Below are 20,073 nucleotides of genomic sequence, written 5' to 3'. Positions count from 1 at the left end.
GAGCAACCGTTGACATTCAGGAACAGAACTCAACGCCTAGATTGGATAGTGACGAATTCATCACGGATGCCCTTCCGAGGCATGTCGTCCCCGTGATGCACCCCTTATTTGATTGCAGAATGACGGATGTGTGGAGTCCAACGTGGAGTCCGGCAGTTGTCTGCACAACCCATGTGAATACTAGGAAGCCTGCGCCTTAGTTTGCTCGGTAGATTTCCGGTATGAATACGGGGCTGTCTATGGTCATCTGCACGGTGGTAATAAGCCATGTTGTTGGAGTGGCGCCGCCTGCAGGATGCAATGGAGGTGGGATTGGAGGAAGAAACATATTAATGGAAGAATATGCCCAAGAAGTAGAACATACCAATTTGCCGATGCGGGGAATTGCGGACAGATATACTAGTCCTGACGTGTGACGATATTGCAGAATAAGGACATGATAATTTCGAGGTGAGATAGGCACCTGCAGCACCACCCCTGGAGGTGCATCTACATTTCCTCAAAAACAGCAATAACATCGGAGAGCTTATTGAATTCGAATTCTTTACCCCGACAACTGCTAGATGCCTATGGTATACTTTGATCACCGGCCATCATCTTAGACACATGCGGCGGACCTGCGGATCGGACCCCGGCCCGCAATGCCTATAGTTAATTGTCCCGTTATATTGGTACTATGCACTGTTGGAATTTCCCGGCTGAAAATAAAGGGGCTGCATCGCCTATCGCTTTCCAAAGAAACATCAGCATGCGAATTTGGAAACGCTTCGTCTCTCCTGAACCTCGGGCAGGATTCGACTCTTGCCCAGCACACCTCTTTCAACCCTACTCGTCCAGCACTTTGATAGAAACCTTTCTTCTATATCCGGGCTTGAGACAATCGTTATCTTATCGTGTGAGCAATAGCTGATTGCAAGCAGCTGTAGCTGATGTAAGGGAAAATTTAGAGCAAAAGTGGCTGGTTGTAGGTCAGTGAAGCCACGTGAAGCCAGGGTAATAGTGAAAGAACGGGCTTGACATTGTCACCAACGCAAGGCCAATATGCAAAACGACTACAGCAGGTTAGCGCTTCCAGTCTCCGTTACTCCAACGAGACGACATCCATGATTTCATCATGACTTGGGGCCATAGAAAGAGCGCGGTTTGCGTCCCATGCTAATGAGCACCCCCAACTGTCTGATGTATCACTCTACCGCGTTTGGAGGTGGTCTGATGACCGTGAACACGCTTTAGTATTGATTTCTGAACGCCTAGGGGATCCAGCTGGAAAATATGATGTTGGCTGGACTAAGTCAAATCCACAGACTACCTAATCGAATACCTCAGCAAGGATTGAAATTTCACGGACGTTTAGATGGACCTTGCAGATGATGATGTAGATTCAGCGGATAGTACTGGCAGCAGTTGTATTATCTAACAAGGGTATATTCATTATCTATCTAGGAATGGCGGTTTCATGAGAACAAGCAGGGACTTGCGACAAAAAAATCTAACAAGGGATTACTCTTAGGAAGGGTAAACGCGCCCTACTGGACCAAGGGGGTCATGCGTTGGAAATGATATTCAAATATCGGCAAGTCGAGGATACGAGAAAAGCTATCCGCCATACCATTGCCTGCTTCTATACGAATCCGATCGCCGATGAACTTCCTCGGAAGCAAGGCCCCAATTAGGTAAATGGGCTCGGGCGGGTTGCTTAATGTCATTGGAGGTACTATCAAATCTGAGGGGATGGGTAATATCTTTAGGGAGTTGTACTTTAAGGGACGTTGAATTTTCCCTCGCTTCGGTCTGCGGTGCTTCTGCTTCGTGCCTTGAGGTTAGCGATATTGACTGGGGACTTTGGCCACAACCACATTGACCTTCACAAGACGCAGTCGCTCCGATATCCCCTTTTACCTCATATGGCGGAACGTATATATTTGCCGGTGTGGCCTTGCACGACAGGATAGTGAAGGGTGACTCGAGGGTCAACTCTACAAGACGAGGTTTGCTTGAGCCCATACCGTCTTGGTCTTTTATCGACAGACACAAGACAATCTGGGTGTAAGTCAGCATCCAAGGTCTGGAATTGAAAGCGTGATTGCCACCGCATTACGGGATTTTGATCTTCCTTACCTGGATCCAATGACTCACCTCAGAACTACCGCCCTTGGTGCTGAAGTGAATCCATTGGTGTTTTCCTTTGGTTTTCATTTCCCGGCATCGAGGTAACTGGACCTCTAAGTTGATCTCTGAGGTCTTGAATTCTTCCCCTAGCAGACTCATGCTTTGGATGCCGGGAGGTGTTCCTGTGCCCTCGTCTGTCATAATTCGCATGGTGCTACCTGGGTAGGAGGTGTAACTTGCAAGGCCAGGCTGCTTTTCAAACAGAAGCACTTTCTTCGTGGGCAGCTGCAGGAACCGAGCTATTTGGCCCTTTGCATAATGCTGTACGTGCTCGGACACGTATACCCTGAGCCGGTGACATTGTAGCTTGACCAAGGGGGTCAATTTCACCCTTATTGGTATCTGTGAGCCAAGAGGAAAACATTTTCCGAAGATGCAAACATCGTAGGCGAGCTGCTCATGCCATTTCCGGGCAAACATAATCGGCTCAGTCAGCTCCAGTGAGTTTTCTGCTGGCAGTCGAATGACCGGGACATCAACCTGACAAAGCACCTTCGAGGCAAATAGTCCAGACGGTTCAATCTGAGCTTCCAGGTAGTACCGGGTGGATATTAGTTCCGTATCGATGGTCTCCGGGAGGGAGTTTTGCAGGAGGAATTCAAAGTTATACAGATAATCAGCAGCGGGAAATAGAGCACTCTTGGTGACTCCTCCCGAGAGTCCAGCCTGCTGTAAGGCGCCAGTATCATACTTAGGAAGGGATCGGTCTCTCGAAGACGCTTTCTCTGCGGTTCTTCTGTGTTGGCCTTTATCTGTATCTATGCCAGATCGGTCCAGTATGTGACATATATCTGCTCCATAGACATTGCCTGATTGTGTTGTCTGCCCGCGGTCGAAGTAGGTGATACCCGACGTGATCAGATCCCTATTCCCCACAAGCTCCACTGGGTCAGGAAAATTAGCATATTGAAAAGGGAGCGACCTTCAATCCTAAGGCAAGATGACTTGATGACATACCTCCCGATAACTCTAATATAGACAGCCCTCGAAAATAGACGCAGATCCGTTTGATTTTGACCGGCTCAGTGACTTTCATATGTAGTGACCCGCGAACAACGGCTGCCTTGTCTTTACAAGCACAGCTAGCAATGCTGTGCCCTTGCAAAAATACCACAGGTTCGATTAGTTCCAAACTGAGCTGAATTCCTCTTCGTTGGCCAACAGCCTGCTTTCCGGAGTGGCAGGCGATGTCTGGGAGAAGTAATGTCTCCATTATATTTCCTTTAAAAGCTCACTTCTGAACGAGGATAACAGAGAACGTTTACTAAATATACCAGACGAGAAAGGCGGTTCATGAGCTTCGAGCCAGATGCATGTAGCAGGAGTTCTAATGTATTATCAAATCACGGATGCTGATGAGCGAGAAATCATCCGCCATGCCTCATAGCTTGACTACACGGCGGGACAGAGACAAGCATACGACCCAAATGAGCTTCGGCGGATCGGAGGAAGCAGTCACTATACTTTCTCTTGCAGCTCGGTTAGGTTATGTCTCCATGGATATGGTCCCCGATAGTACCCATAGGCCTCGCTGGATCACCCGATAGTCGCTGCTGGCCACGGTTCATTCAACGTGGCTGACTTGTCACCGCACTCCACAGAACCCAGCCAAAGAATCATTGCCCTGATGGCTTAGACAATGCTTGCTTCAGGTGAGAACGTGACGTTAAGACGCTCAACATTTAGGTTCCCGAGAATACGCCACTTACTCATCGTTTTCGGAGTGGCACAGCTAAAGGCTAGGCGGTCTGTTTGTGTCTCGTGACTATAGTGAGTAGTGACAACAGTCAACTATCACGGTGTCACGGTGTCTCTCCATGGAGGTGTCGCTGGAGTCCAACTCTGGAAGTGTTGTACGGAAAGTTTCAACAGTACCTCTGACAGCTCCAACCTTCATAGGATTTTCGATAACCATACGTGGACTTTTTATTTAGCTTAGTCTTAGCTTCATATTTGTTTGACTGTTTGATACTGAATACCATTGCTGGAAACAACACTCAATGGAAAGCAGGTTGATTTTCATATTGCGCTGTCGTCGTGATCTCATGAACTTTTGGCGCACTATTCTCAATGTAGCAATAGATGACTGCTCTAAGATCCACTACCAAGGCATTTTGTAGTCATCCTATATTAGGATTCAGTTGAAGTTTCATGATTCATGCAATCCATGGCTGGAGCTAAAGGTCTGACTGTTGCTGATAACATTTTTGGTCGACTGACTAATGCTGCCATTTTCCGATATACCAGTTGGCTTTTTGGGGAGGGGAAGCTACCAGCCGTTATCACAGGGCAGACCTTGGCTCAATTTTCTAGTATGATTGTGTCCAGAAGCAGCCCGAATGTCGGAGACAATATTGGCTAATTGAAACAGGGCGTGTATTAGGTGTCTTGACACATCCAACCCATATCCCTGCCTTAAGATAATGCGCCTAATCTTTTACTTTCCTCTGTCTGCAAGCCTTCTTGTAAGTTAGAGCACACCTTCTCCGTCAAGAACTTTAGCATCCACAGAATTTCTTTGTTCTTGTCTGTTGCTGGCATGTCAGAGTCTAGAATCTCCAGGACAGTTCCTCCACGGCTGCATATGGTTGTAGGTGAAGTAGTTTCCAACAAGCCATACCCATCGTCCTCCGGATTCAGCAGTGGAAGGATCCTATCCCACTCACTCCCCAGATCAATCTGGGTGGTAGCTGAACCTTGAAGGGTAGATATGAGCTTGCCAATTTCCACGCCGAGCAAAAGGGAGCGCTGAGCGGCTTGGATGAGTGATGCACCACCTCCGTTCTTTTCATATGCTGAGCTGCCTGGTATATTGTTGGATAGTTGTCCGGCATTTGTGAGGTTTGGGGAATGACTATTGCTGGCAATAACCAGGTTTGGGCCTTGGACTGATTTATTTCTCGTTCCCCCTCTCTGAGAATCGAGATTCATCCTGCCCAGTCTTGGAGATGTTAGTCTCCAAAGATAGCGCAACAAATAAGTCAACTTCTCAAAACCCAATTGCCCCATGGCAGCAATAAGATTAGTCAACACAGGGACAGCCAGAAGGGACCAGAACACGAAAAATGTTTTTCCAAAATTGCTGGTGGGGTATAGATCTCCGTAACCGATGGTTGTCAGAGAGATGTATGTGAAATAGAGGGCCTGGAAATAAGTCCATTTCTGGCTTCTCTCTGAGCGACGGAAGATGGCAGCACTGACTAGCCAGAGGAAGAACAATGCGACTCCCGAGAAAATCAAAGTCATCCATCGATGCCTTCTATAGAAGTCACGCTTGATGCGCTGCAGCTTTATAAGGTCATCCTTGTTTGGATACGGAGATCCAGCTGGCGTTTCCCGTGCTTGCTTCTCCCTGTCACTGTGACTGTTGCTAGAACACTTGTCGACCGGTCGGCGCCCTTGAATGCCGCTGTGAACTTCCTCCATCTTGAATCTGATGCTTAGTTCTCGAATATTCTCGGTAAATGATGTTATTGACGTGATAACCAGACCGGTGTTCAAGATTCCCGCAGAGACATAAGGAAATAACAAGCTTCGTCCAAGGTGAGTCTTTGGGGCGATATTTCCGATGCCGATTGTCAAAAGTGTGTAGTCTGCCCAGTATAATGCGTCCATAAACGTCCAACCCTCAATAGTCGCGTAGACAGCAGCCCCCGCGAGCAGAAAGACAGAGAAAGCCCCCACTCGCAGGATAATGCTCGTACATTCGACTGTTCGCCTTTCGTCGTGGGTCAGATGCACCGAGCGGGCTGTTCGCCTTTCGTCGTGGGTCAGATGCACCGAGCGGACGCTGCATGTGTGGATTGCCAGCAACACAGCAACCAGTATATAGAGCCCTGCAGCAAATGTGCCATAGAAGTAGTTTTGCGTATACCGTAATGTCTGTTGAGGGTTCACTTCTGCATATTCCCTAGCTATAACACCGATGACAGCAAGTAGGGTTGCCGCAGAGGAGCACCAGCACAGGACTGTCACGATGAATCCCTTCACCGGATCATGTTTGGATACCATTGTAAGCAGGAGTATGAGGTAAGCGACAACGGCGAATGCCAGCGACACAGCCTTGAGTGCGACGGCCCTGATTCTGATTAGTGACTCATTTGGATGCAGAAGACGGAGTGCATGTCGTACCATGCCGGCTGAACCATGATGCTTACGCTTCCGTCGGGGTATATTACCTCCCGCCATCCTTGGGATACAGCGCATATATTGAACATTATGGCTAATGCACATAGGACCCCCTAGGGCCTCGTCCGTCAGATCTTGTTTTAAACCGGGAATTCTAGGGAAAGTACCGAAACCACAGGGAAGCTTGCCGACGCAAGCCACCAGCGTGTGGCCATCTTGTCGTGAATAAGATCTTGGCTTTATTGTTACCCCGTTGCTTGGTGCATCATGCTATGCAACATTGCGTACCGCATGGCCTGCACTGGGGACTCAGGGATGTGTGTTTTACTTGATATATTGCGTATAGCCCTAATGCATATAATAATATAGAAGATGGTGAGAACGCAGTACGCAGAAGCAGACTAACGTGAATCTGGAAGCTGACAATAGAAAACCTTAAAAATGCGACATCTACCTTACCCATACCAGCTCGAGCAAGGATATTACCCGTATTTGACGTGACAGAGAAAAACGGTCACACCACTAGCATTTGAAAAAGAAAAAATTCTTTTTCATGGACTTTTTCATGTACACGACTACGCTGCGGGGCGCACTACAGGAGATCAGCAGACTCCACAAACCTTCACGATGATCAAACCGCCCGCCACTAAACCTTCCTTACATGCGGACCAACGATGGAAGATGCATGGACCCTTTGAGAAATCCTGATGTCAGCGGTGTTATGTATGGAGGATCTGACAGTCTTGAGCGTAAAGATACTGGAGAGAACACTTTACCCACTTACTCAGGGATCAGCCTCAGTATACTCCACTGTTGGCTGTGAGTCAGCGAATATGTAACATTGTCCGTAAAGGGAAAGTTCTCAGCACCGTGTTGAGAACCATATGGCCTGACAATCCATTGTTATTAGGTATCTTTTGAATAAGACAATGTCTGTATTTTAATGTGTGAATACCACTCTCTCGCCTACGTCTCCCGAAAAGGCTTAGTGCCTAGACATCTCGCCTCGATGGCTCACGTAAAATATCTTCCTCTCTCTCTCTTAGCTAGCAAGATAGTCAGAATCAAGTCATCCATTCGTTCTCACATAATGGAAGAACCACTCCCCTCTCCTAGGTACTGAAATGGCTGCATTCAAGCTGTACTTACTCAATACTTTAGTTTATAATGGTTGATTGCTCTGTTGGTGGGGGTGAAGTACCATTACTTGATGTGAATAAGGTTTTCATGACATTCTTGGTAAACAGTGCATCTTTAGTATATCCCTTTTCCTTGGATAATGACAGTACATGGCGGGATGTAGTAGCCGGGGCCATCGGGACGGCTTTCTTCGAAGTTCGGTATATTCTAAAGCACTCTAATGCTTGAAAATCAAAAGTCTTTGGAATTCCTCTTAAGGGAAATGTTACCTGCTAGTTAAAAACACAAACCGGAGTGACGGGGTGGAGACTTTTGGTTTGCGAAGCAGCATGATGTTAATCAGAATAAAGGGAGCCACTGAACGCGTTTTGTCCTCTTGGCATAGCTACCAAGCTCCATGGCATGGTAGTTCTGTAAGTCTCTGCGCTGAAAAGGGACATCAGAATGGAGAAAGTCAACTAGTGTCTGGCATTGTTATAATCTTGACTACACCAATACGCTCATATATAGAAATAGGGGCAAGGCTATGTCAAAGGTGCACATGAGACCTGTGCAGCCCATCCTCCGTATCTTTGCGTTTTCACCATCATAAATGTGGCTGGGCTGTGCCATATTCTTCCTTGAGCATCTTGACCACCTCCTGCACAGCACATTGACCACGCTCAATCGCTCCATCTATAAACCCCCGCCATCCATTTGCCCAATCAGCACTTGCAAAAATCACTCGGCCGTGAGCTCTTTGAAGCTCCTCTAAGTACATCGAGGCACAGCTCGGTCCCCAACAAGCCCATGCACCCTTGGCATATGGGTCATTCATCCAATCGTGAGTAGCGTAGGCCTCGATATCTGCACTGAAACGGAGATCATTCTGGAATTTCTTGATAATGTGCCGGTGATCGTTCTTGTCTGTCAGATGGCCATTATAGCCGAACCCGATGCACCACGTGCCGGATTGGCAAGCGCTGTTTGTGCCATTGTGATCGGAGAAGCCAAAGACATAGGATGAATCCCCTGAAGGGTCGGTCGTAACGAACCATCCTGCTTCAGTGGACTTTAACTTGAAATGGATTTTCGCGCCTTTGTTGATGTGGCCTTGGGCGATAGCTGCTTCACGGACTGGAGAGAGTGGCGGATCGAAATTGACGTCTCCGAGACAATTTCTGACAGAGTATCGTGAGTGAAATCATGTTTCTATGCAAAGGGACAGATTGCCATACAGTGGAATTGTCGAAATAACCGTCTTCGCCTTCAGTTGCTGGCCTTCTGCCGTCACTACCTTGATTCCTGGGGAGCTCTGATGGATCTCCTTGATTGCCGTATTCAGCAAAATATCACCGAGGAACTCGTCCAGAATCGCTCTAGCAAGAGAGGTCATGCCCCCATTCCCAAGCTTGTATGTGCCAGCTAAATCGAAAACACCTTTCATGCTGTGTCCACCTAGAGCAAACCAGCGCAGAGCCTCCGTAAACCCAATGTCCTTTCCAGGCGCACTTCCAAAAGTACTGATAATTGACTCAAAAAGCTGCTTTTCCCACATAGGTAGGCCCTCTAAACGATCAAGTCGGTCTTTTACCGTCCAATGATCATATTGCTTCCATTTGGCCGGTTCACGTAAAGGGTCATGCGGATACGGCATAAGCCCACGGCTGTCAGTGCTGTCAACTGTGAAGAACATCTGTGCAACGCGTTCAAGTGCTTCTGCTGCTTTGTTCAAGGATATCTCTTCCACCGGCCTCCCAGCTTGCTTGAAGAACTGCTTTTCAGGGGAATAGGTGCCAGAGGAGGTTTTAAGGTTGCGGTGCAGCCCATACCGATGGAGTTCCGCATACAAATGGGGCTGTGCCCAGTGTACCCAGGTTCCTCCCATCTCCATTTCTTCCCCAAGAACTTGCGCTGTCCAAGTGCGACCACCAATTCGATCTCTGGCTTCCACAATGAGGACCTTGAGGTGATGCTTTTGGCTGAGGTCGCGTGCTGCAATGAGCCCCGCAAATCCGGCCCCGATGACAATGACATCGTAGCTCTGCCTTATATGGACGGAGCTTTGAATCACTGCATCGGTACGGAGGCCTTCCTTTGTTGACACGGGAGTCCACAAGAATCCTTCCTTTGAAAACAACATAGTGAGATATAATTTTGATCGCAGTTCGTCTTCCGTGCCGATAATCTACGGATTTCTTCCCTTAAGAGCCTGGCATTATATGTACACGCCCAGGCTTCTTCATCGATGGAGGTATCCAGCCTTCATATTGACGCACTTTTTTTCCTAAAATGGTTAAGGTGGATGATCTTGCTCTAACTGAATTTAGCTTAATGTCTCCATGACCATTCATAATGCCTTATCAGACTCTTTGTCCAGATCCACCACTCCGCATAGCCTAACCAACCACAAATGGCTTAGCAAAGGACACATGATATCTGGTCCAGATGAGCATGAATACATGGTGATGGGTTCTGTAAAAGATGGGTGATTCTAGTCCGCAGTAATGAAAAGTTTTGAACTTTGAGGGATAATACACACAGAGGAAAAAAATAAAATAAAATAAAATTTATCTGCTAACTCCATAGATTGCTCCTTCCGGTCTAGATTGGTAAAGGATAAGACCACATAGCAGCTCAGGAACATATGTTACAATTTGCTCAAATGCCGACTACCACATTTCCAAGCAATACCATAACTGTTCGAGGAAAAAGTAATTGTACTTCCTCGAGGAAAGTAGAAGGTATCCCCCGCCGTGACCGTTGCTGTTTTACCTGACTCATCCCGAAAGTTCATTTCACCTACGGACGTCTGAGTACTTGGTAGGTCTAAGAAAGAAGGTACAAGGCTGACATACCCTTGATAACGACTCCAATTTCATCATATTCATATTTCGGGGGCGTAGACTCTGGTCCCTTTTCAATGCGAAACCAAGCACCCACGATTGGGTTGGAGATTTTGTCACTTTCGGTGCCAATGCAGTCCGCTAGGGGTTGTCAATACGTCTGCTATAGGAGTACGAGCCACGGAAGGTTATTCAGCTGACCAAAGTAGACATTGGGGATCCCGCCAAAGCTCGGAATCTTGTAGATATCGGTCTTGCTTCTGATTTGGAAACCCATCGTGACGCTATATTGTCCTCGGGATAGAATCGATCCGTAGGTTGAGTGTAGTGTTCAATCTGTGAGGTTGCCATCTGTCATTTATAGTATTGTTCGAAGTGCACTGAAAAACGAGTCTCGTAAAGCACTCCAGGTATGACAATGCCTTTACTATCTCATCTTGGGCCAATCGCATTCACTCATCGGATTTCTTTCCCCATTGGCACAAAATCACCGAAAGCCCATGTATTGTGACAAGGTAGGTAGGTATTCCACAATCAGTAAAAGGATGCACTTTCTTCTATCCAAAGATACTCTCCAATCGTTCATCTACCATCACATCAGTCCAATGGATAAACTCCGATTCCACAGCTGACGTATTGGCCGTCGCCTGAAGATCTGCCCTCGCCCAAACTCTCTCTACAACTTCCAATGCGCGTAGCACAGATGCTAGCCCAATATGGCCGTAGAGCGCTTTGATCCGATGGCGCACGAAGGCCCGCCAATGCATGTATACCGATTCCTGGGCTGGTAATGAGAGCATCACTGCACAGAGTCGCGCCCAAGAGGCCTCGATAAACGTTTGTGCATGACCAGGTCGGGTGGGCTGGAGGGTACTGCCAGCCACCATAAGCGGTATCAGAAGAAGAACCTGAGCTCCTGAATCCAACGGAAGAGTAGATATCAGCGTCAATATGCTAGTCGCAATTGGAAGAAGTTTGGCAGATGGCGGCATCTTCGGACAGCTCGGAAACTCATCGCACAATTCATTGGGAGAATCTCCAAAAAGTCCCGGAAAGCAACGATATAGCTCAAGTAAAGCAGTCAAGCGGTAGATTTCTGCGACTGTTTGCAAGTGACTGATGGGCGTCATATCGTCGCCCGTGTCTTCTATTCGCTCGGCTGGTGGTACTTGATAATCATAAAGTTTACGCTCGCACTCCCGAGCCTGCTGCAGAAGATCGTCTTGTACTCGGCTCTGTATTCCGGATGCAAACGTCGATACTGACAGGTTCCGGATGATTGAAAGTTGCCGTCCCAGGATGCCTACCTGGGCTAGATAGATAAATAGAGGAGTAGAAATCCCTGTCCAGGGATTTGGTTGTATTCGCTCTGCTGTGTCCTGTTGGCAGACGCCCGCCAGATATGAAAGGCTTGAGATCGGCTGGTCTTTGAGAAAGGAAGACACTGCTTCCCAGTATGCCATGATTCCTGCCAGGAAGCTCTTCATTTGTGATGAAAGCACACTGGTCGTACCATTCAGATTCATATTACTTGAAATCCAATGTTTGAAGAGGACGCGGGCACCATGAAGGTGGGTGAGACCTAGGCAAGACGGATTGTGCCATCCCTTACGCAAATTTAGCTCCGGTTCAATAGGTACGATGCCCTTGCGAGTCTTACATCTGTCATGCCCAGTAAGATGCTCCCAAACAACGCTCCCAAGTTGAGAGAAGAGGCGTAATCATCGCTAGGGCCTTTGCCCTTACCCATCTTGGCAATCTGTGCTTGCAGACAGGATAGAGCTTTTGTCCTATGCTCCAAAGCCTCTGAACTCACTTCTAAGACCTGCGTGGCTAAATGCGCAGCAGACATTGACAGAACGCAATGGTAAATCAAGGGGCAGCCCTTCATCATGTCGGAGACACAGACTCGAAAGGGGTTCTTTTCGGAATCAAAAGCGCAATTAATGTGACATATCACAGAGAAATAATGCCTCAAGAGACTCGTATTTCGATCCTCGAATGTTATTGAAGTCGGTGTGAATGAATCGTTCCACAGCATCGTAACTGAAGTTGACGCGTCTAGTTCATGCTCCAACGACGACGTGACGTCCAAATGGAGGTCATTGAACTCAACATTGGAAAATATTGGTAGAGCTAAGTTCGGCTCTAGATCATCCTCTTGTAAATGAGATTGCACTGTATCTCCTGAGCTTTGCTCCTTGCCTGCCGCATATGATGTATGTTCTTCAGCGGCAAAGACATCGCGCTGCATTTCAGTCTGTCTTTTGTTGTGCGATAACATCACCTCGAGTCGAAGTACTTTATCATCACTGTCCGAACAATCGAGCCGTTTCCGTCTTGCATTGCTTTTGGATCCTAGCTCTGTGTTTGCCACCTCATACTTCGATGACCATTTGAGCGGACGCGAGTATCCGGGGCAATCGTACCCCCGTCTGGTGCACTGATTGCAGTATGGAGGTGTCTCGTCGCATTTAATTTTCTTTGTTCACCCGATCTTTTAGTATACTGAGTTCGAACAGGGGTTCTCCCTACTTACCCTCTGCTTGCAGCGAAGACAGCCGCCTTTTGTCAATAAAGGGAGGGATAGTCAGTGATCCAGTACCATGCGTACGAGATCGTTTCAGTCACTTACTCCGTGTTTTTCTGCGATTTGATGGAATAACTCGTGTTTCTGGCATCTTGAGCTGTCGATACCCGATAGCAACAGCGTTGGGATACAAAGAGTGGAAGTATTCCGCACCAAGGCAACTACACTGTAAAATGCGGGGAAAGTTAGCGCTCGTCCCCACACGAACCCCAATGATAAAGTTTAATGGCCTGGCACGGGGAATGCGGCAACGAGAGGAGGGTGTCAAGGACACCCTTGAAGGAGGCTTGTGTAAGGGTGATAGGAGGAAGACAGGAAGGCAATTCTCATTCATCGTTTAAAGAGAACTGAGTCAAATATCAGCTATCTCGAAGCTCGTTGTGATAGCTATCCATGGATAAGGAAATCCCGATTTATCGTAGCGTAGATAAGCTGGAGGACGCTTATTGGATGATGTTTCAGTAACACCATGTACATGATATCTGAACAGGACCAGCAATTGCCAAGCTATCAACGCCGTGACCTCTCTCATTCTTGTGTTTGTATTTCCATCACTGGACCCTCATACACCTTTCGTCCCTTCCACAGCCAGTATGTCAAGCTTACAATAAGCACTCCACCAAAAATCAGCGAGGCATAATTCATGTTGACGGCAGACACCGGCTGGTACGGGGGAAAGACCATGAAGATGCAAGTGAAGGACAGATACAGGATGGAAACAATGTTCACTACGACACCCATTTTTCCTAGTTTCCAGGGCCCATAGCCAGGATCTCGGGTGTGTGGAGCCGACGCCAGAGCATGAATCCGGTCGGGATCAAATAAGACATGTGCAGGCCAAGCACCGCGAGTGACAGGATTGCGTTGAAAGCGGTGGTCGAACCAATGTTGATCAAACCGAGGAGGACGAGAAACCCACTGGTCGTGAAGACGGATCGGACGGGAAGTGAGGTCTTTTTGTCAATAATCGACAGGTATGTTGAGAAAGGAAATGCTATTATCATTAGATTAGCTACAGAGAGCTTGCTCTGAGACAAAAAAGGACCATAATACCTCTATCACGAGTGAGAGACCATAACATCCGCGCCGTTGACGCTGTCAATGGGATGGTGGCCAATCCCGCCATGATTATTAGCATGCTGGTCATCGCTGCACTGCCCGCGGCACTTCCAGTAATACTGTAGAATATCTGGATGATCGGGAACCCTGTGGCAGTGTTGAGTGCCGCTTCGAAGTCTCCCATACAGAATAAGACGGTAAGCAGGAATGCGAAGCCGAGCATTCCATTGATTGCTAGCGAGCCCAGCATGCACCACGGAACCGCCACCTCAGCGTTCGTCATTTCTTCGGAAAGGTGAATGGCCCCATCATAGCCTTAATATGGCCGCCTACTGTCAGTGACTGCATTGGAAAACCCAGGTTAGGAGGAGTACTCACCGGCCAAGACATAGCAGCTCGAGAGCATACCTATAGACCATGCCACCCCGTTGCTAGACCATCCTGACTCATTCCGGAAAAGAGTAAAGACGAAACTAGCGGAGTGCTTCGTCGGTGCGCAGACCCAAATCACAACGAACTCAGCAATAAATGCCGCAAGATGGATGAGTGAAGATGCATTCTCGATCAGGGATATCAGCCGGGCACCCCAGATATTAACAACGGCTGATATGGCCAGAAGTGCCCAATAGATGAGCGTACCATGCCATCTTTTGGCCTGATATTCTTCATAGTTAAGCACGACCAATCCCTGGATCATTGTTGCGGCTAGAAATGGTGCACTGGCTGTGAAGGCCACCCATCCAAATGTACCTGGTAACAGGGCAATTTTGAATCAGTACTCGAATATCGCGCTGTGGGCATGAGGGGGCCGACACCGCTTACCTATCCATCCCACGAGCCAGCTGATCATGTACCTGCACTGTTCCGGAGCGAGCTTGGCGATAAAGTGATATTGTCCGCCGGCCGTCGGGTACCTTCATATAAGTGGGTCAGCTTCAATATCGTTATGCCCTGGAACTGCTTATAGCGACTTACATGGACGCCATCTCACCCAGTGAGGCTGCAGTTGCCAAAGCACCAATTAAAGCCACTGGTATACCATCAGACAAGTCACATGTTGAACCAGACACTGAAACTCACAGATGAAGCCATATACCAGCGAAACCGGCCCACCACTGACCAAGGCGGACACCATAGTGCTATTCGCTCGATGAGTCGAATAATTCATACTGAGGGGTGGCCGCAACGACCCACCTAGACAAGGCTTCCCAAGTAGCCATGAGAACAACCGCCATCGATAGGATTGTTAAAGGAGTGAATCCTTTCTGCCACGGCAACAGCATAGATCAGGTAAAGTTCTCTCTCGTCTGTATGTTCCTATGGACCGGATGGTTACCTTGAGTTCTCGCATCTCGCCCATCCCATACACCTGGCCTTCACCACCATCCCGTGCGGAAGAAGAAGCAGGGCGGCTCGGTTTTTTCTGTATGGATTCCATATTGAGTGCGTTCTCTGAGGTCAAGTGTCATTTTGGAATTTCATGTATCCAGGCTGAGACGAATGGGGATCTTTATGTATTGCAACGGGCGTATCCAGGTCCAATTTCGAAGTTTATCCATTACAGGGTAAGAAGCTATCTGTAGCGAATAATTGAAGTTCATTTCCCAGGGTCAGATTAGACTCTCGTAGCGATGGCTAGAGTTTGGATCTCTTTGGTCAAATGCGTCAAAAAAGTGCGAGCCAATCAGGATTCTGCTGCGCTATCTGGAGAAGTGTATTACAGTATGTATCGTATACTCCGTTCTCCGTGGTTATATTGCGATGGATGCAATACCATACCAGCGCTCGTGTCATACTGATTGGCTGCACGTAGAACCCACTTCACTCCGCTGACCCACTTTTGTCCGTCATGACGGGTAAGTTCAGCTTGAAGCTCAAAAGACACCCCATCGCAACCCAGAATGTCCAACGCCTCCATTCGAATGCAATTTAGCTGTCGAATTTACCATGTCACTCCGCAAAACGTCTTGTCGAGCATGTGTGGCGGCCAAGCGTCGGTGTGACCACAGGGTGCCCAGTTGCTCTCGCTGTTGCAAGAGATCTATTGCATGTCACTATCCATATCCGCCTCCACAGGCTAAGGGAGATAGGACTACACCACTGGATGACTATGTAGGGTCCAGTCTCCAGTTGGATCCCACGCTCTTGAGCGCATGTGGTTCTTCTCTGAAGGACTCCATACAAACAACCATGATCTCCGACCGAGGAGATGACCCAATGTGGTTCCCAGAGGGACCCCCGACTTCCAATCAACTCTGGAACTTTCCTCAAGGAATGTCAAGCTGGCGTCCTCTTCCCAGCTCAGCAGATGGTTTTGCTTCAGCATTACCCCGACTGGAACGCAGAGTGTTGGAATTTTGGCCCCGCGTTCATGACAAAGAAACATGGGGGTTTTGCGTCAGGACATTCCTCGGTTACATTGACCACTTTTTGAACACGGGCACAATGCCACTCTTTGGGTCATTGGTCGATGGCCCATCAGATCTTCCGCCTCTCCTGCGTGAAGCCTATGGGGTCTGCGCAGCATATCGAACCTGCAAGAACGCCAAAAAGCCTTTCTACAGCCAACTCCTGAACGCCGCTGTCAATAACATGAGCCAAAGTACCCCAACACAAACTGACTTGCGACATCAATTGGGCCGTATTCAGGCCTTGGTCCTCTATTATATCATTTTCATAACCGGTGGCATCAGCGACAAACAGCTCCTTCGACACCTAGACCGCATGCTGGCGCAGGGCACTGCCGACCTAGAACGGATGGAACTAGCAAGGCGCCATGCGCAAGACAAAACACAATTGGACTCTCACTTCTCAGATAGCCATTTGAATGACTGGGTGCTATGCGAAGGTGCTCGTCGGCTCGTCATGATTTCGTATCTGGTGCGCGCCGTTCACTCAGTGATCCAGTTCCAGAGATGCGACTATATCAAATATCTGGTGGGGCTGCCAGTTTCGACTAAATCGTACGCGGAGCTTCGCTGGGAGGAGTTCATCGATGAAAGGGAGCAGGCCTCAGTGCACCCAATTTCGGGAGTCATTTCGTATGACGAATTTGTGAGTGACTGGGAACAAGGAGGACTAGTTCAAGTCGATGAGTTCAGGCATCTTTTGCTGGTGGCGTGTAAAGGGGTGGCCTCTGTACAGGAAAGAACACCAAAGGAGCCGGTCCTGACCTCTGATAGCTTCGTGCATACTTAGCATTCTTGAATATTTATTTGCCTATATTCGATTGTAGATCTCGCGCCCGGTTAGATATGAATCGACTGGACTCGCATACTTTGCTTCAGCTCGATATCAGGCGACGGGGCAGCTTAGCAAGCTCAGCATAATCAGTGCGGCTAATAGTGGATCCCGATCTTAAGTTGTGGGGGAGAAATATAGTCAGTCTGAGCCTTTTGTCAGATGAATATGATAAGCAATTGCGGAAAAGAGTGGATCTCTTGACGCTTGTTGCGGCGCATGATGTGCCACTGTGTAGTGATTTTTTAGATGAAGATGATACAAATCAGTAATCGAAAACTAACAGCCGACCCAAATGGATGCCTGAAACATATATAAAGAAAAAGAGAGACGCCGAATTACATAGTCAAAATCCAGGAATCTATCTCTTCAAGAAAAGTATTTCCAACCATGCAATCCCAGAAAGCCGTTGTTACCCAGTCATTGGGTCATGCCGAGTTCATCACAAACTGGCCTATCCCCCCCCTCCGGAACGATGATATTCTGGTTCGAACTGTCGCCGTGGCCTTGAACCCAATTGACTGGATGCTCTTGGAGACTACCCCGTCCCCTCATGCAATCATGGGGCATGATTATGCCGGAACAGTAGTGGCAGTCGGAGATTCCGTCCGTGAGCTGTTCAAGGTTGGTGATCGCGTTTGTGGACTCGTCAAGGGCGCAGACAATACCCGGCGCGAGAGTGGTACCTTTGCAGAATATATTGTGGCGAAGGCTGCAATTCAGATGAAGATCCCAGACGGCGTCAGTTTTGAGGATGCGGCCACTGTGGGAGTCGGTGCCACTACAGCTGGGCAGTGCCTCTTTGGACCGTCTTGTCTGAAACTGCAGTGGCCAGAGGCACCAAATCAGATTGAGAATCGAGACACGATTCTAGTATATGGAGGAGCCACATCCGCGGGAAGCTGGATTATTCAGTTTGCTAAACTGTACGCCCACTTCCTCAGCTCTAATGACATATCACTCACAGTCGATAGGGCCGGATTCACCGTCCTCACAACGTGTTCGCCGAATAATTTTGATCTGGTTCGCCAATACGGAGCAGATGTTGTCTTCGATTATCACGACCCTGTGTGTGCCCGAAAGATCCGCGAGCATACCAGTAATACCCTCCGAGTCGTCTGTGACACCGTAGCAACTCAGGAGTCTGTGCGGATTTGCGAAGCGGCTATCGGTGACGCAGGGGGCCTGTATCATTCGTTGCTCCCGGTGCAAACGACACGCGCAGACGTGCAGGCAACTTTTGCAAACTGCTGTACCATGATTGGGGAGACATTTGAGTATGGTCCTGATCGGATGGTAATTCCCGGAATGCCAGCAGAGTTTCACTTTGCCAGGAAATGGGCAGGCATCGTAAGCACACTCTGGTCTCAGCGAAGGATCAGGACACTAGTCGTCGAAAAAAGAGAAGGGGGCCTAAGGAAGGTTCTAGACGGCTTAGAAGATTTGAAGAATCGGTCTGTCAGAGCTCGGAAGCTGGTGTACCTTGTTTCTGAGACTTAGGCCTTCAGTTCAGAGGTCGATTCGTGTGGCTAGTTTCTCTAGATGGATGGCTCTATATTTGTGGAAATGCGACGGAAAGGAACAACTTACAAGCCGCTTGCTTCAAAACCCATTGATTCTTGACTTCGCTTGCTGTGTTATTTTTGACTATGCATTTCTTAATGGAATACTAGTATATATTTTGCATGTTTAAGCCCTAAGCTATTGACGTGTAGATATTGGAGCTGACTGCCTCCTTCCTTCCTCATTCAAAAGCATTCTCTTTGAGAGCTTAGGCTAGTCATTTCATAAAAGCGTTTGTCTGCTAATAGGAAAGCAACCTAGGGGAGTTAATTTTAGTTTTGTCTGTTGCAAGGGGCTTATTGATACTCACACATATAGCTTACAATGCCATGTAATGCATGAGAGTGTTAATCTTGCATAATCGATATGTCCAGAAGAAATGTTACCCCCTCCAAAAGTGACAGGGCCGAAGCCACAGCTCAACCTTGATACTACGGAGTATGCATAAGACAGGACAAGGCAGGACGGGCAACACACTAAACAATTAGAGGGTTGATTTACATTTCATTGGTCCTTACGTGTGAACACCCCTGTCGTTCTTAGTACCACTTTGGTTCCTGGGAGCAAGCCAACATGTGTTAGCCCTCAGACATTCTAATAAGATGCAGGGATATTGCTGGGCCGATCCACACCTCTCCATCATCGAAATGGTCATCCCTCAAATTAATGCTGAATGCCCACCGGAGGTTCTGCAGGTACGACTCACCAGACAGGGCTCTCGTTTGTCGTCCTGAGTAACGCGTCTAGGGCGCACTCGAAAGATTTGCCCTCTGCCTCGTTGACGTCGATGTGAAATGCCGGCATCATGTTCATAGACCAGAGCTTTGGTGATACCGAGACGAGCAGGGCCGTCAACGATTTCGTGACGTGCGTCGCGGGGGCACGGGGATTGCTATTATCCATTTAATGATGATATTACTATTAAATAGTAACCTCGTCCCTCATAAAAAAGCCGTCAAGACGATCCCCGACTACCAATTCGCGCAGCAGCATATTGAGCACACGCTTTTGTAGAGCTCCGGTAAACCCTGCCATCCGCTGGCACATCGTAGCAGCCGCATAACGTCCTCATGAGGTATCGGCTCATGCGACTTCACGTCGTACAGGTGATACCGCGAATTAGTCTTCTACATTCAAAATGACGCACATAGTGACTTAACTGGGCTTTCTGAGAATGCCCATAAGCATCTGAAAAGCGCCATCCAGATTAGAAATACTCGAGGTTCTCTTCCTATTCTGCAGGTCATATAGATTGGACTCTGGGTAGGAGACTATGTTCTGGTGGATCTCGGAAGCTAGATTGGCGAAGCGAATCAAATTGTTCAGGGTTCTGTTACTATTTCTCTCTGAATTAGGTAC

At 48.1% G+C, this 20,073-nt stretch overlaps 8 protein-coding genes across 8 annotated transcripts; 3 read left to right on the top strand and 5 right to left on the bottom strand.

The window, feature by feature from the left end:
* Window positions 1-1,411: 1,411 nt before the first annotated feature.
* Window positions 1,412-3,803, bottom strand: AFUA_8G01485 (arrestin C-terminal domain-containing protein). The gene is made up of 3 exons (XM_077805266.1): window positions 3,127-3,803; window positions 2,119-3,053; window positions 1,412-2,040 (listed from the first exon to the last, which is right to left on the bottom strand). The coding sequence occupies exons 1-3, from the start codon at window positions 3,380-3,382 to the stop codon at window positions 1,597-1,599; spliced, it is 1,635 nt and encodes a 544-aa protein (XP_077661394.1). The 5' UTR covers window positions 3,383-3,803; the 3' UTR covers window positions 1,412-1,596.
* Window positions 3,804-3,878: 75 nt separating this feature from the next.
* On the bottom strand, window positions 3,879-7,274 carry AFUA_8G01480 (potassium channel family protein). The gene is made up of 4 exons (XM_077805265.1): window positions 7,082-7,274; window positions 6,465-6,989; window positions 6,301-6,410; window positions 3,879-6,247 (listed from the first exon to the last, which is right to left on the bottom strand). Exons 2-4 carry the CDS (start codon window positions 6,510-6,512, stop codon window positions 4,585-4,587), a joined length of 1,821 nt encoding a protein of 606 aa, XP_077661393.1. The 5' UTR covers window positions 6,513-6,989; window positions 7,082-7,274; the 3' UTR covers window positions 3,879-4,584.
* Window positions 7,275-7,956: 682 nt separating this feature from the next.
* Window positions 7,957-9,607, bottom strand: AFUA_8G01470 (flavin monoamine oxidase family protein). Its single transcript, XM_741966.2, has 2 exons — window positions 8,655-9,607; window positions 7,957-8,597 (listed from the first exon to the last, which is right to left on the bottom strand). The coding sequence occupies exons 1-2, from the start codon at window positions 9,557-9,559 to the stop codon at window positions 8,024-8,026; spliced, it is 1,479 nt and encodes a 492-aa protein (XP_747059.1). The 5' UTR covers window positions 9,560-9,607; the 3' UTR covers window positions 7,957-8,023.
* A 397-nt stretch (window positions 9,608-10,004) lies between these two features.
* On the bottom strand, window positions 10,005-13,186 carry AFUA_8G01465 (Zn(II)2Cys6 transcription factor; the record flags this gene model as incomplete). Its single annotated transcript, XM_077805264.1, has 5 exons — window positions 10,005-10,218; window positions 10,275-11,869; window positions 11,923-12,744; window positions 12,802-12,827; window positions 12,898-13,186. 4 exons carry the CDS (start codon window positions 13,184-13,186, stop codon window positions 10,820-10,822), a joined length of 2,187 nt encoding a protein of 728 aa, XP_077661392.1. The 3' UTR covers window positions 10,005-10,218; window positions 10,275-10,819.
* Window positions 13,187-13,327: 141 nt separating this feature from the next.
* On the top strand, window positions 13,328-13,492 carry AFUA_8G01460 (uncharacterized protein; the record flags this gene model as incomplete). Its single annotated transcript, XM_741967.1, has 1 exon — window positions 13,328-13,492. The coding sequence occupies one exon, from the start codon at window positions 13,328-13,330 to the stop codon at window positions 13,490-13,492; it is 165 nt and encodes a 54-aa protein (XP_747060.1).
* Window positions 13,493-13,598: 106 nt separating this feature from the next.
* On the bottom strand, window positions 13,599-15,146 carry AFUA_8G01450 (putative GABA permease; the record flags this gene model as incomplete). Its single annotated transcript, XM_741968.1, has 7 exons — window positions 13,599-13,846; window positions 13,906-14,226; window positions 14,320-14,661; window positions 14,734-14,825; window positions 14,887-14,941; window positions 14,992-15,050; window positions 15,082-15,146. The coding sequence occupies 7 exons, from the start codon at window positions 15,144-15,146 to the stop codon at window positions 13,599-13,601; spliced, it is 1,182 nt and encodes a 393-aa protein (XP_747061.1).
* A 653-nt stretch (window positions 15,147-15,799) lies between these two features.
* On the top strand, window positions 15,800-17,279 carry AFUA_8G01440 (Zn(II)2Cys6 transcription factor domain-containing protein). The gene has a single exon (XM_741969.2). It carries the CDS (start codon window positions 15,859-15,861, stop codon window positions 17,107-17,109), a length of 1,251 nt encoding a protein of 416 aa, XP_747062.1. The 5' UTR covers window positions 15,800-15,858; the 3' UTR covers window positions 17,110-17,279.
* Window positions 17,280-17,345: 66 nt separating this feature from the next.
* AFUA_8G01430 (zinc-binding alcohol dehydrogenase family protein) lies at window positions 17,346-18,667 on the top strand. Its single transcript, XM_741970.2, has one exon. It carries the CDS (start codon window positions 17,542-17,544, stop codon window positions 18,649-18,651), a length of 1,110 nt encoding a protein of 369 aa, XP_747063.1. The 5' UTR covers window positions 17,346-17,541; the 3' UTR covers window positions 18,652-18,667.
* Window positions 18,668-20,073: the final 1,406 nt, after the last annotated feature.

The sequence above is a fragment of the Aspergillus fumigatus genome, chromosome 8, assembly GCF_000002655.1.
Source record: "Aspergillus fumigatus Af293 chromosome 8, whole genome shotgun sequence".
Taxonomy (NCBI): domain Eukaryota; kingdom Fungi; phylum Ascomycota; class Eurotiomycetes; order Eurotiales; family Aspergillaceae; genus Aspergillus; species Aspergillus fumigatus.
The sequence above is the reverse complement of the archived record's forward strand: the minus strand, read 5'-3'. Positions and strand labels throughout refer to the sequence as shown.

What these genes read in the sequence shown, in the direction of transcription:
- AFUA_8G01440 (XM_741969.2), top strand. Translation starts at nt 15,859, where the DNA reads ATGTCACTCCGCAAAACGTCTTGTCGAGCATGTGTGGCGGCCAAGCGT.
- AFUA_8G01470 (XM_741966.2), bottom strand. Translation starts at nt 9,559, where the DNA reads ATGTTGTTTTCAAAGGAAGGATTCTTGTGGACTCCCGTGTCAACAAAG. An exon ending in GTTATTTCGACAATTCCACT is followed by an intron (nt 8,598 to 8,654) that starts GTATGGCAATCT and finishes ATACTCTGTCAG; the next exon opens with AAATTGTCTCGGAGACGTCA.
- AFUA_8G01485 (XM_077805266.1), bottom strand. Translation starts at nt 3,382, where the DNA reads ATGGAGACATTACTTCTCCCAGACATCGCCTGCCACTCCGGAAAGCAG. An exon ending in TATATTAGAGTTATCGGGAG is followed by an intron (nt 3,054 to 3,126) that starts GTATGTCATCAA and finishes TTCCTGACCCAG; the next exon opens with TGGAGCTTGTGGGGAATAGG. An exon ending in AGGTGAGTCATTGGATCCAG is followed by an intron (nt 2,041 to 2,118) that starts GTAAGGAAGATC and finishes ACTTACACCCAG; the next exon opens with ATTGTCTTGTGTCTGTCGAT.
- AFUA_8G01430 (XM_741970.2), top strand. Translation starts at nt 17,542, where the DNA reads ATGCAATCCCAGAAAGCCGTTGTTACCCAGTCATTGGGTCATGCCGAG.
- AFUA_8G01480 (XM_077805265.1), bottom strand. Translation starts at nt 6,512, where the DNA reads ATGGCCACACGCTGGTGGCTTGCGTCGGCAAGCTTCCCTGTGGTTTCG. An exon ending in CAAGCTTCCCTGTGGTTTCG is followed by an intron (nt 6,411 to 6,464) that starts GTACTTTCCCTA and finishes ACGAGGCCCTAG; the next exon opens with GGGGTCCTATGTGCATTAGC. An exon ending in ATCATGGTTCAGCCGGCATG is followed by an intron (nt 6,248 to 6,300) that starts GTACGACATGCA and finishes AATCAGAATCAG; the next exon opens with GGCCGTCGCACTCAAGGCTG.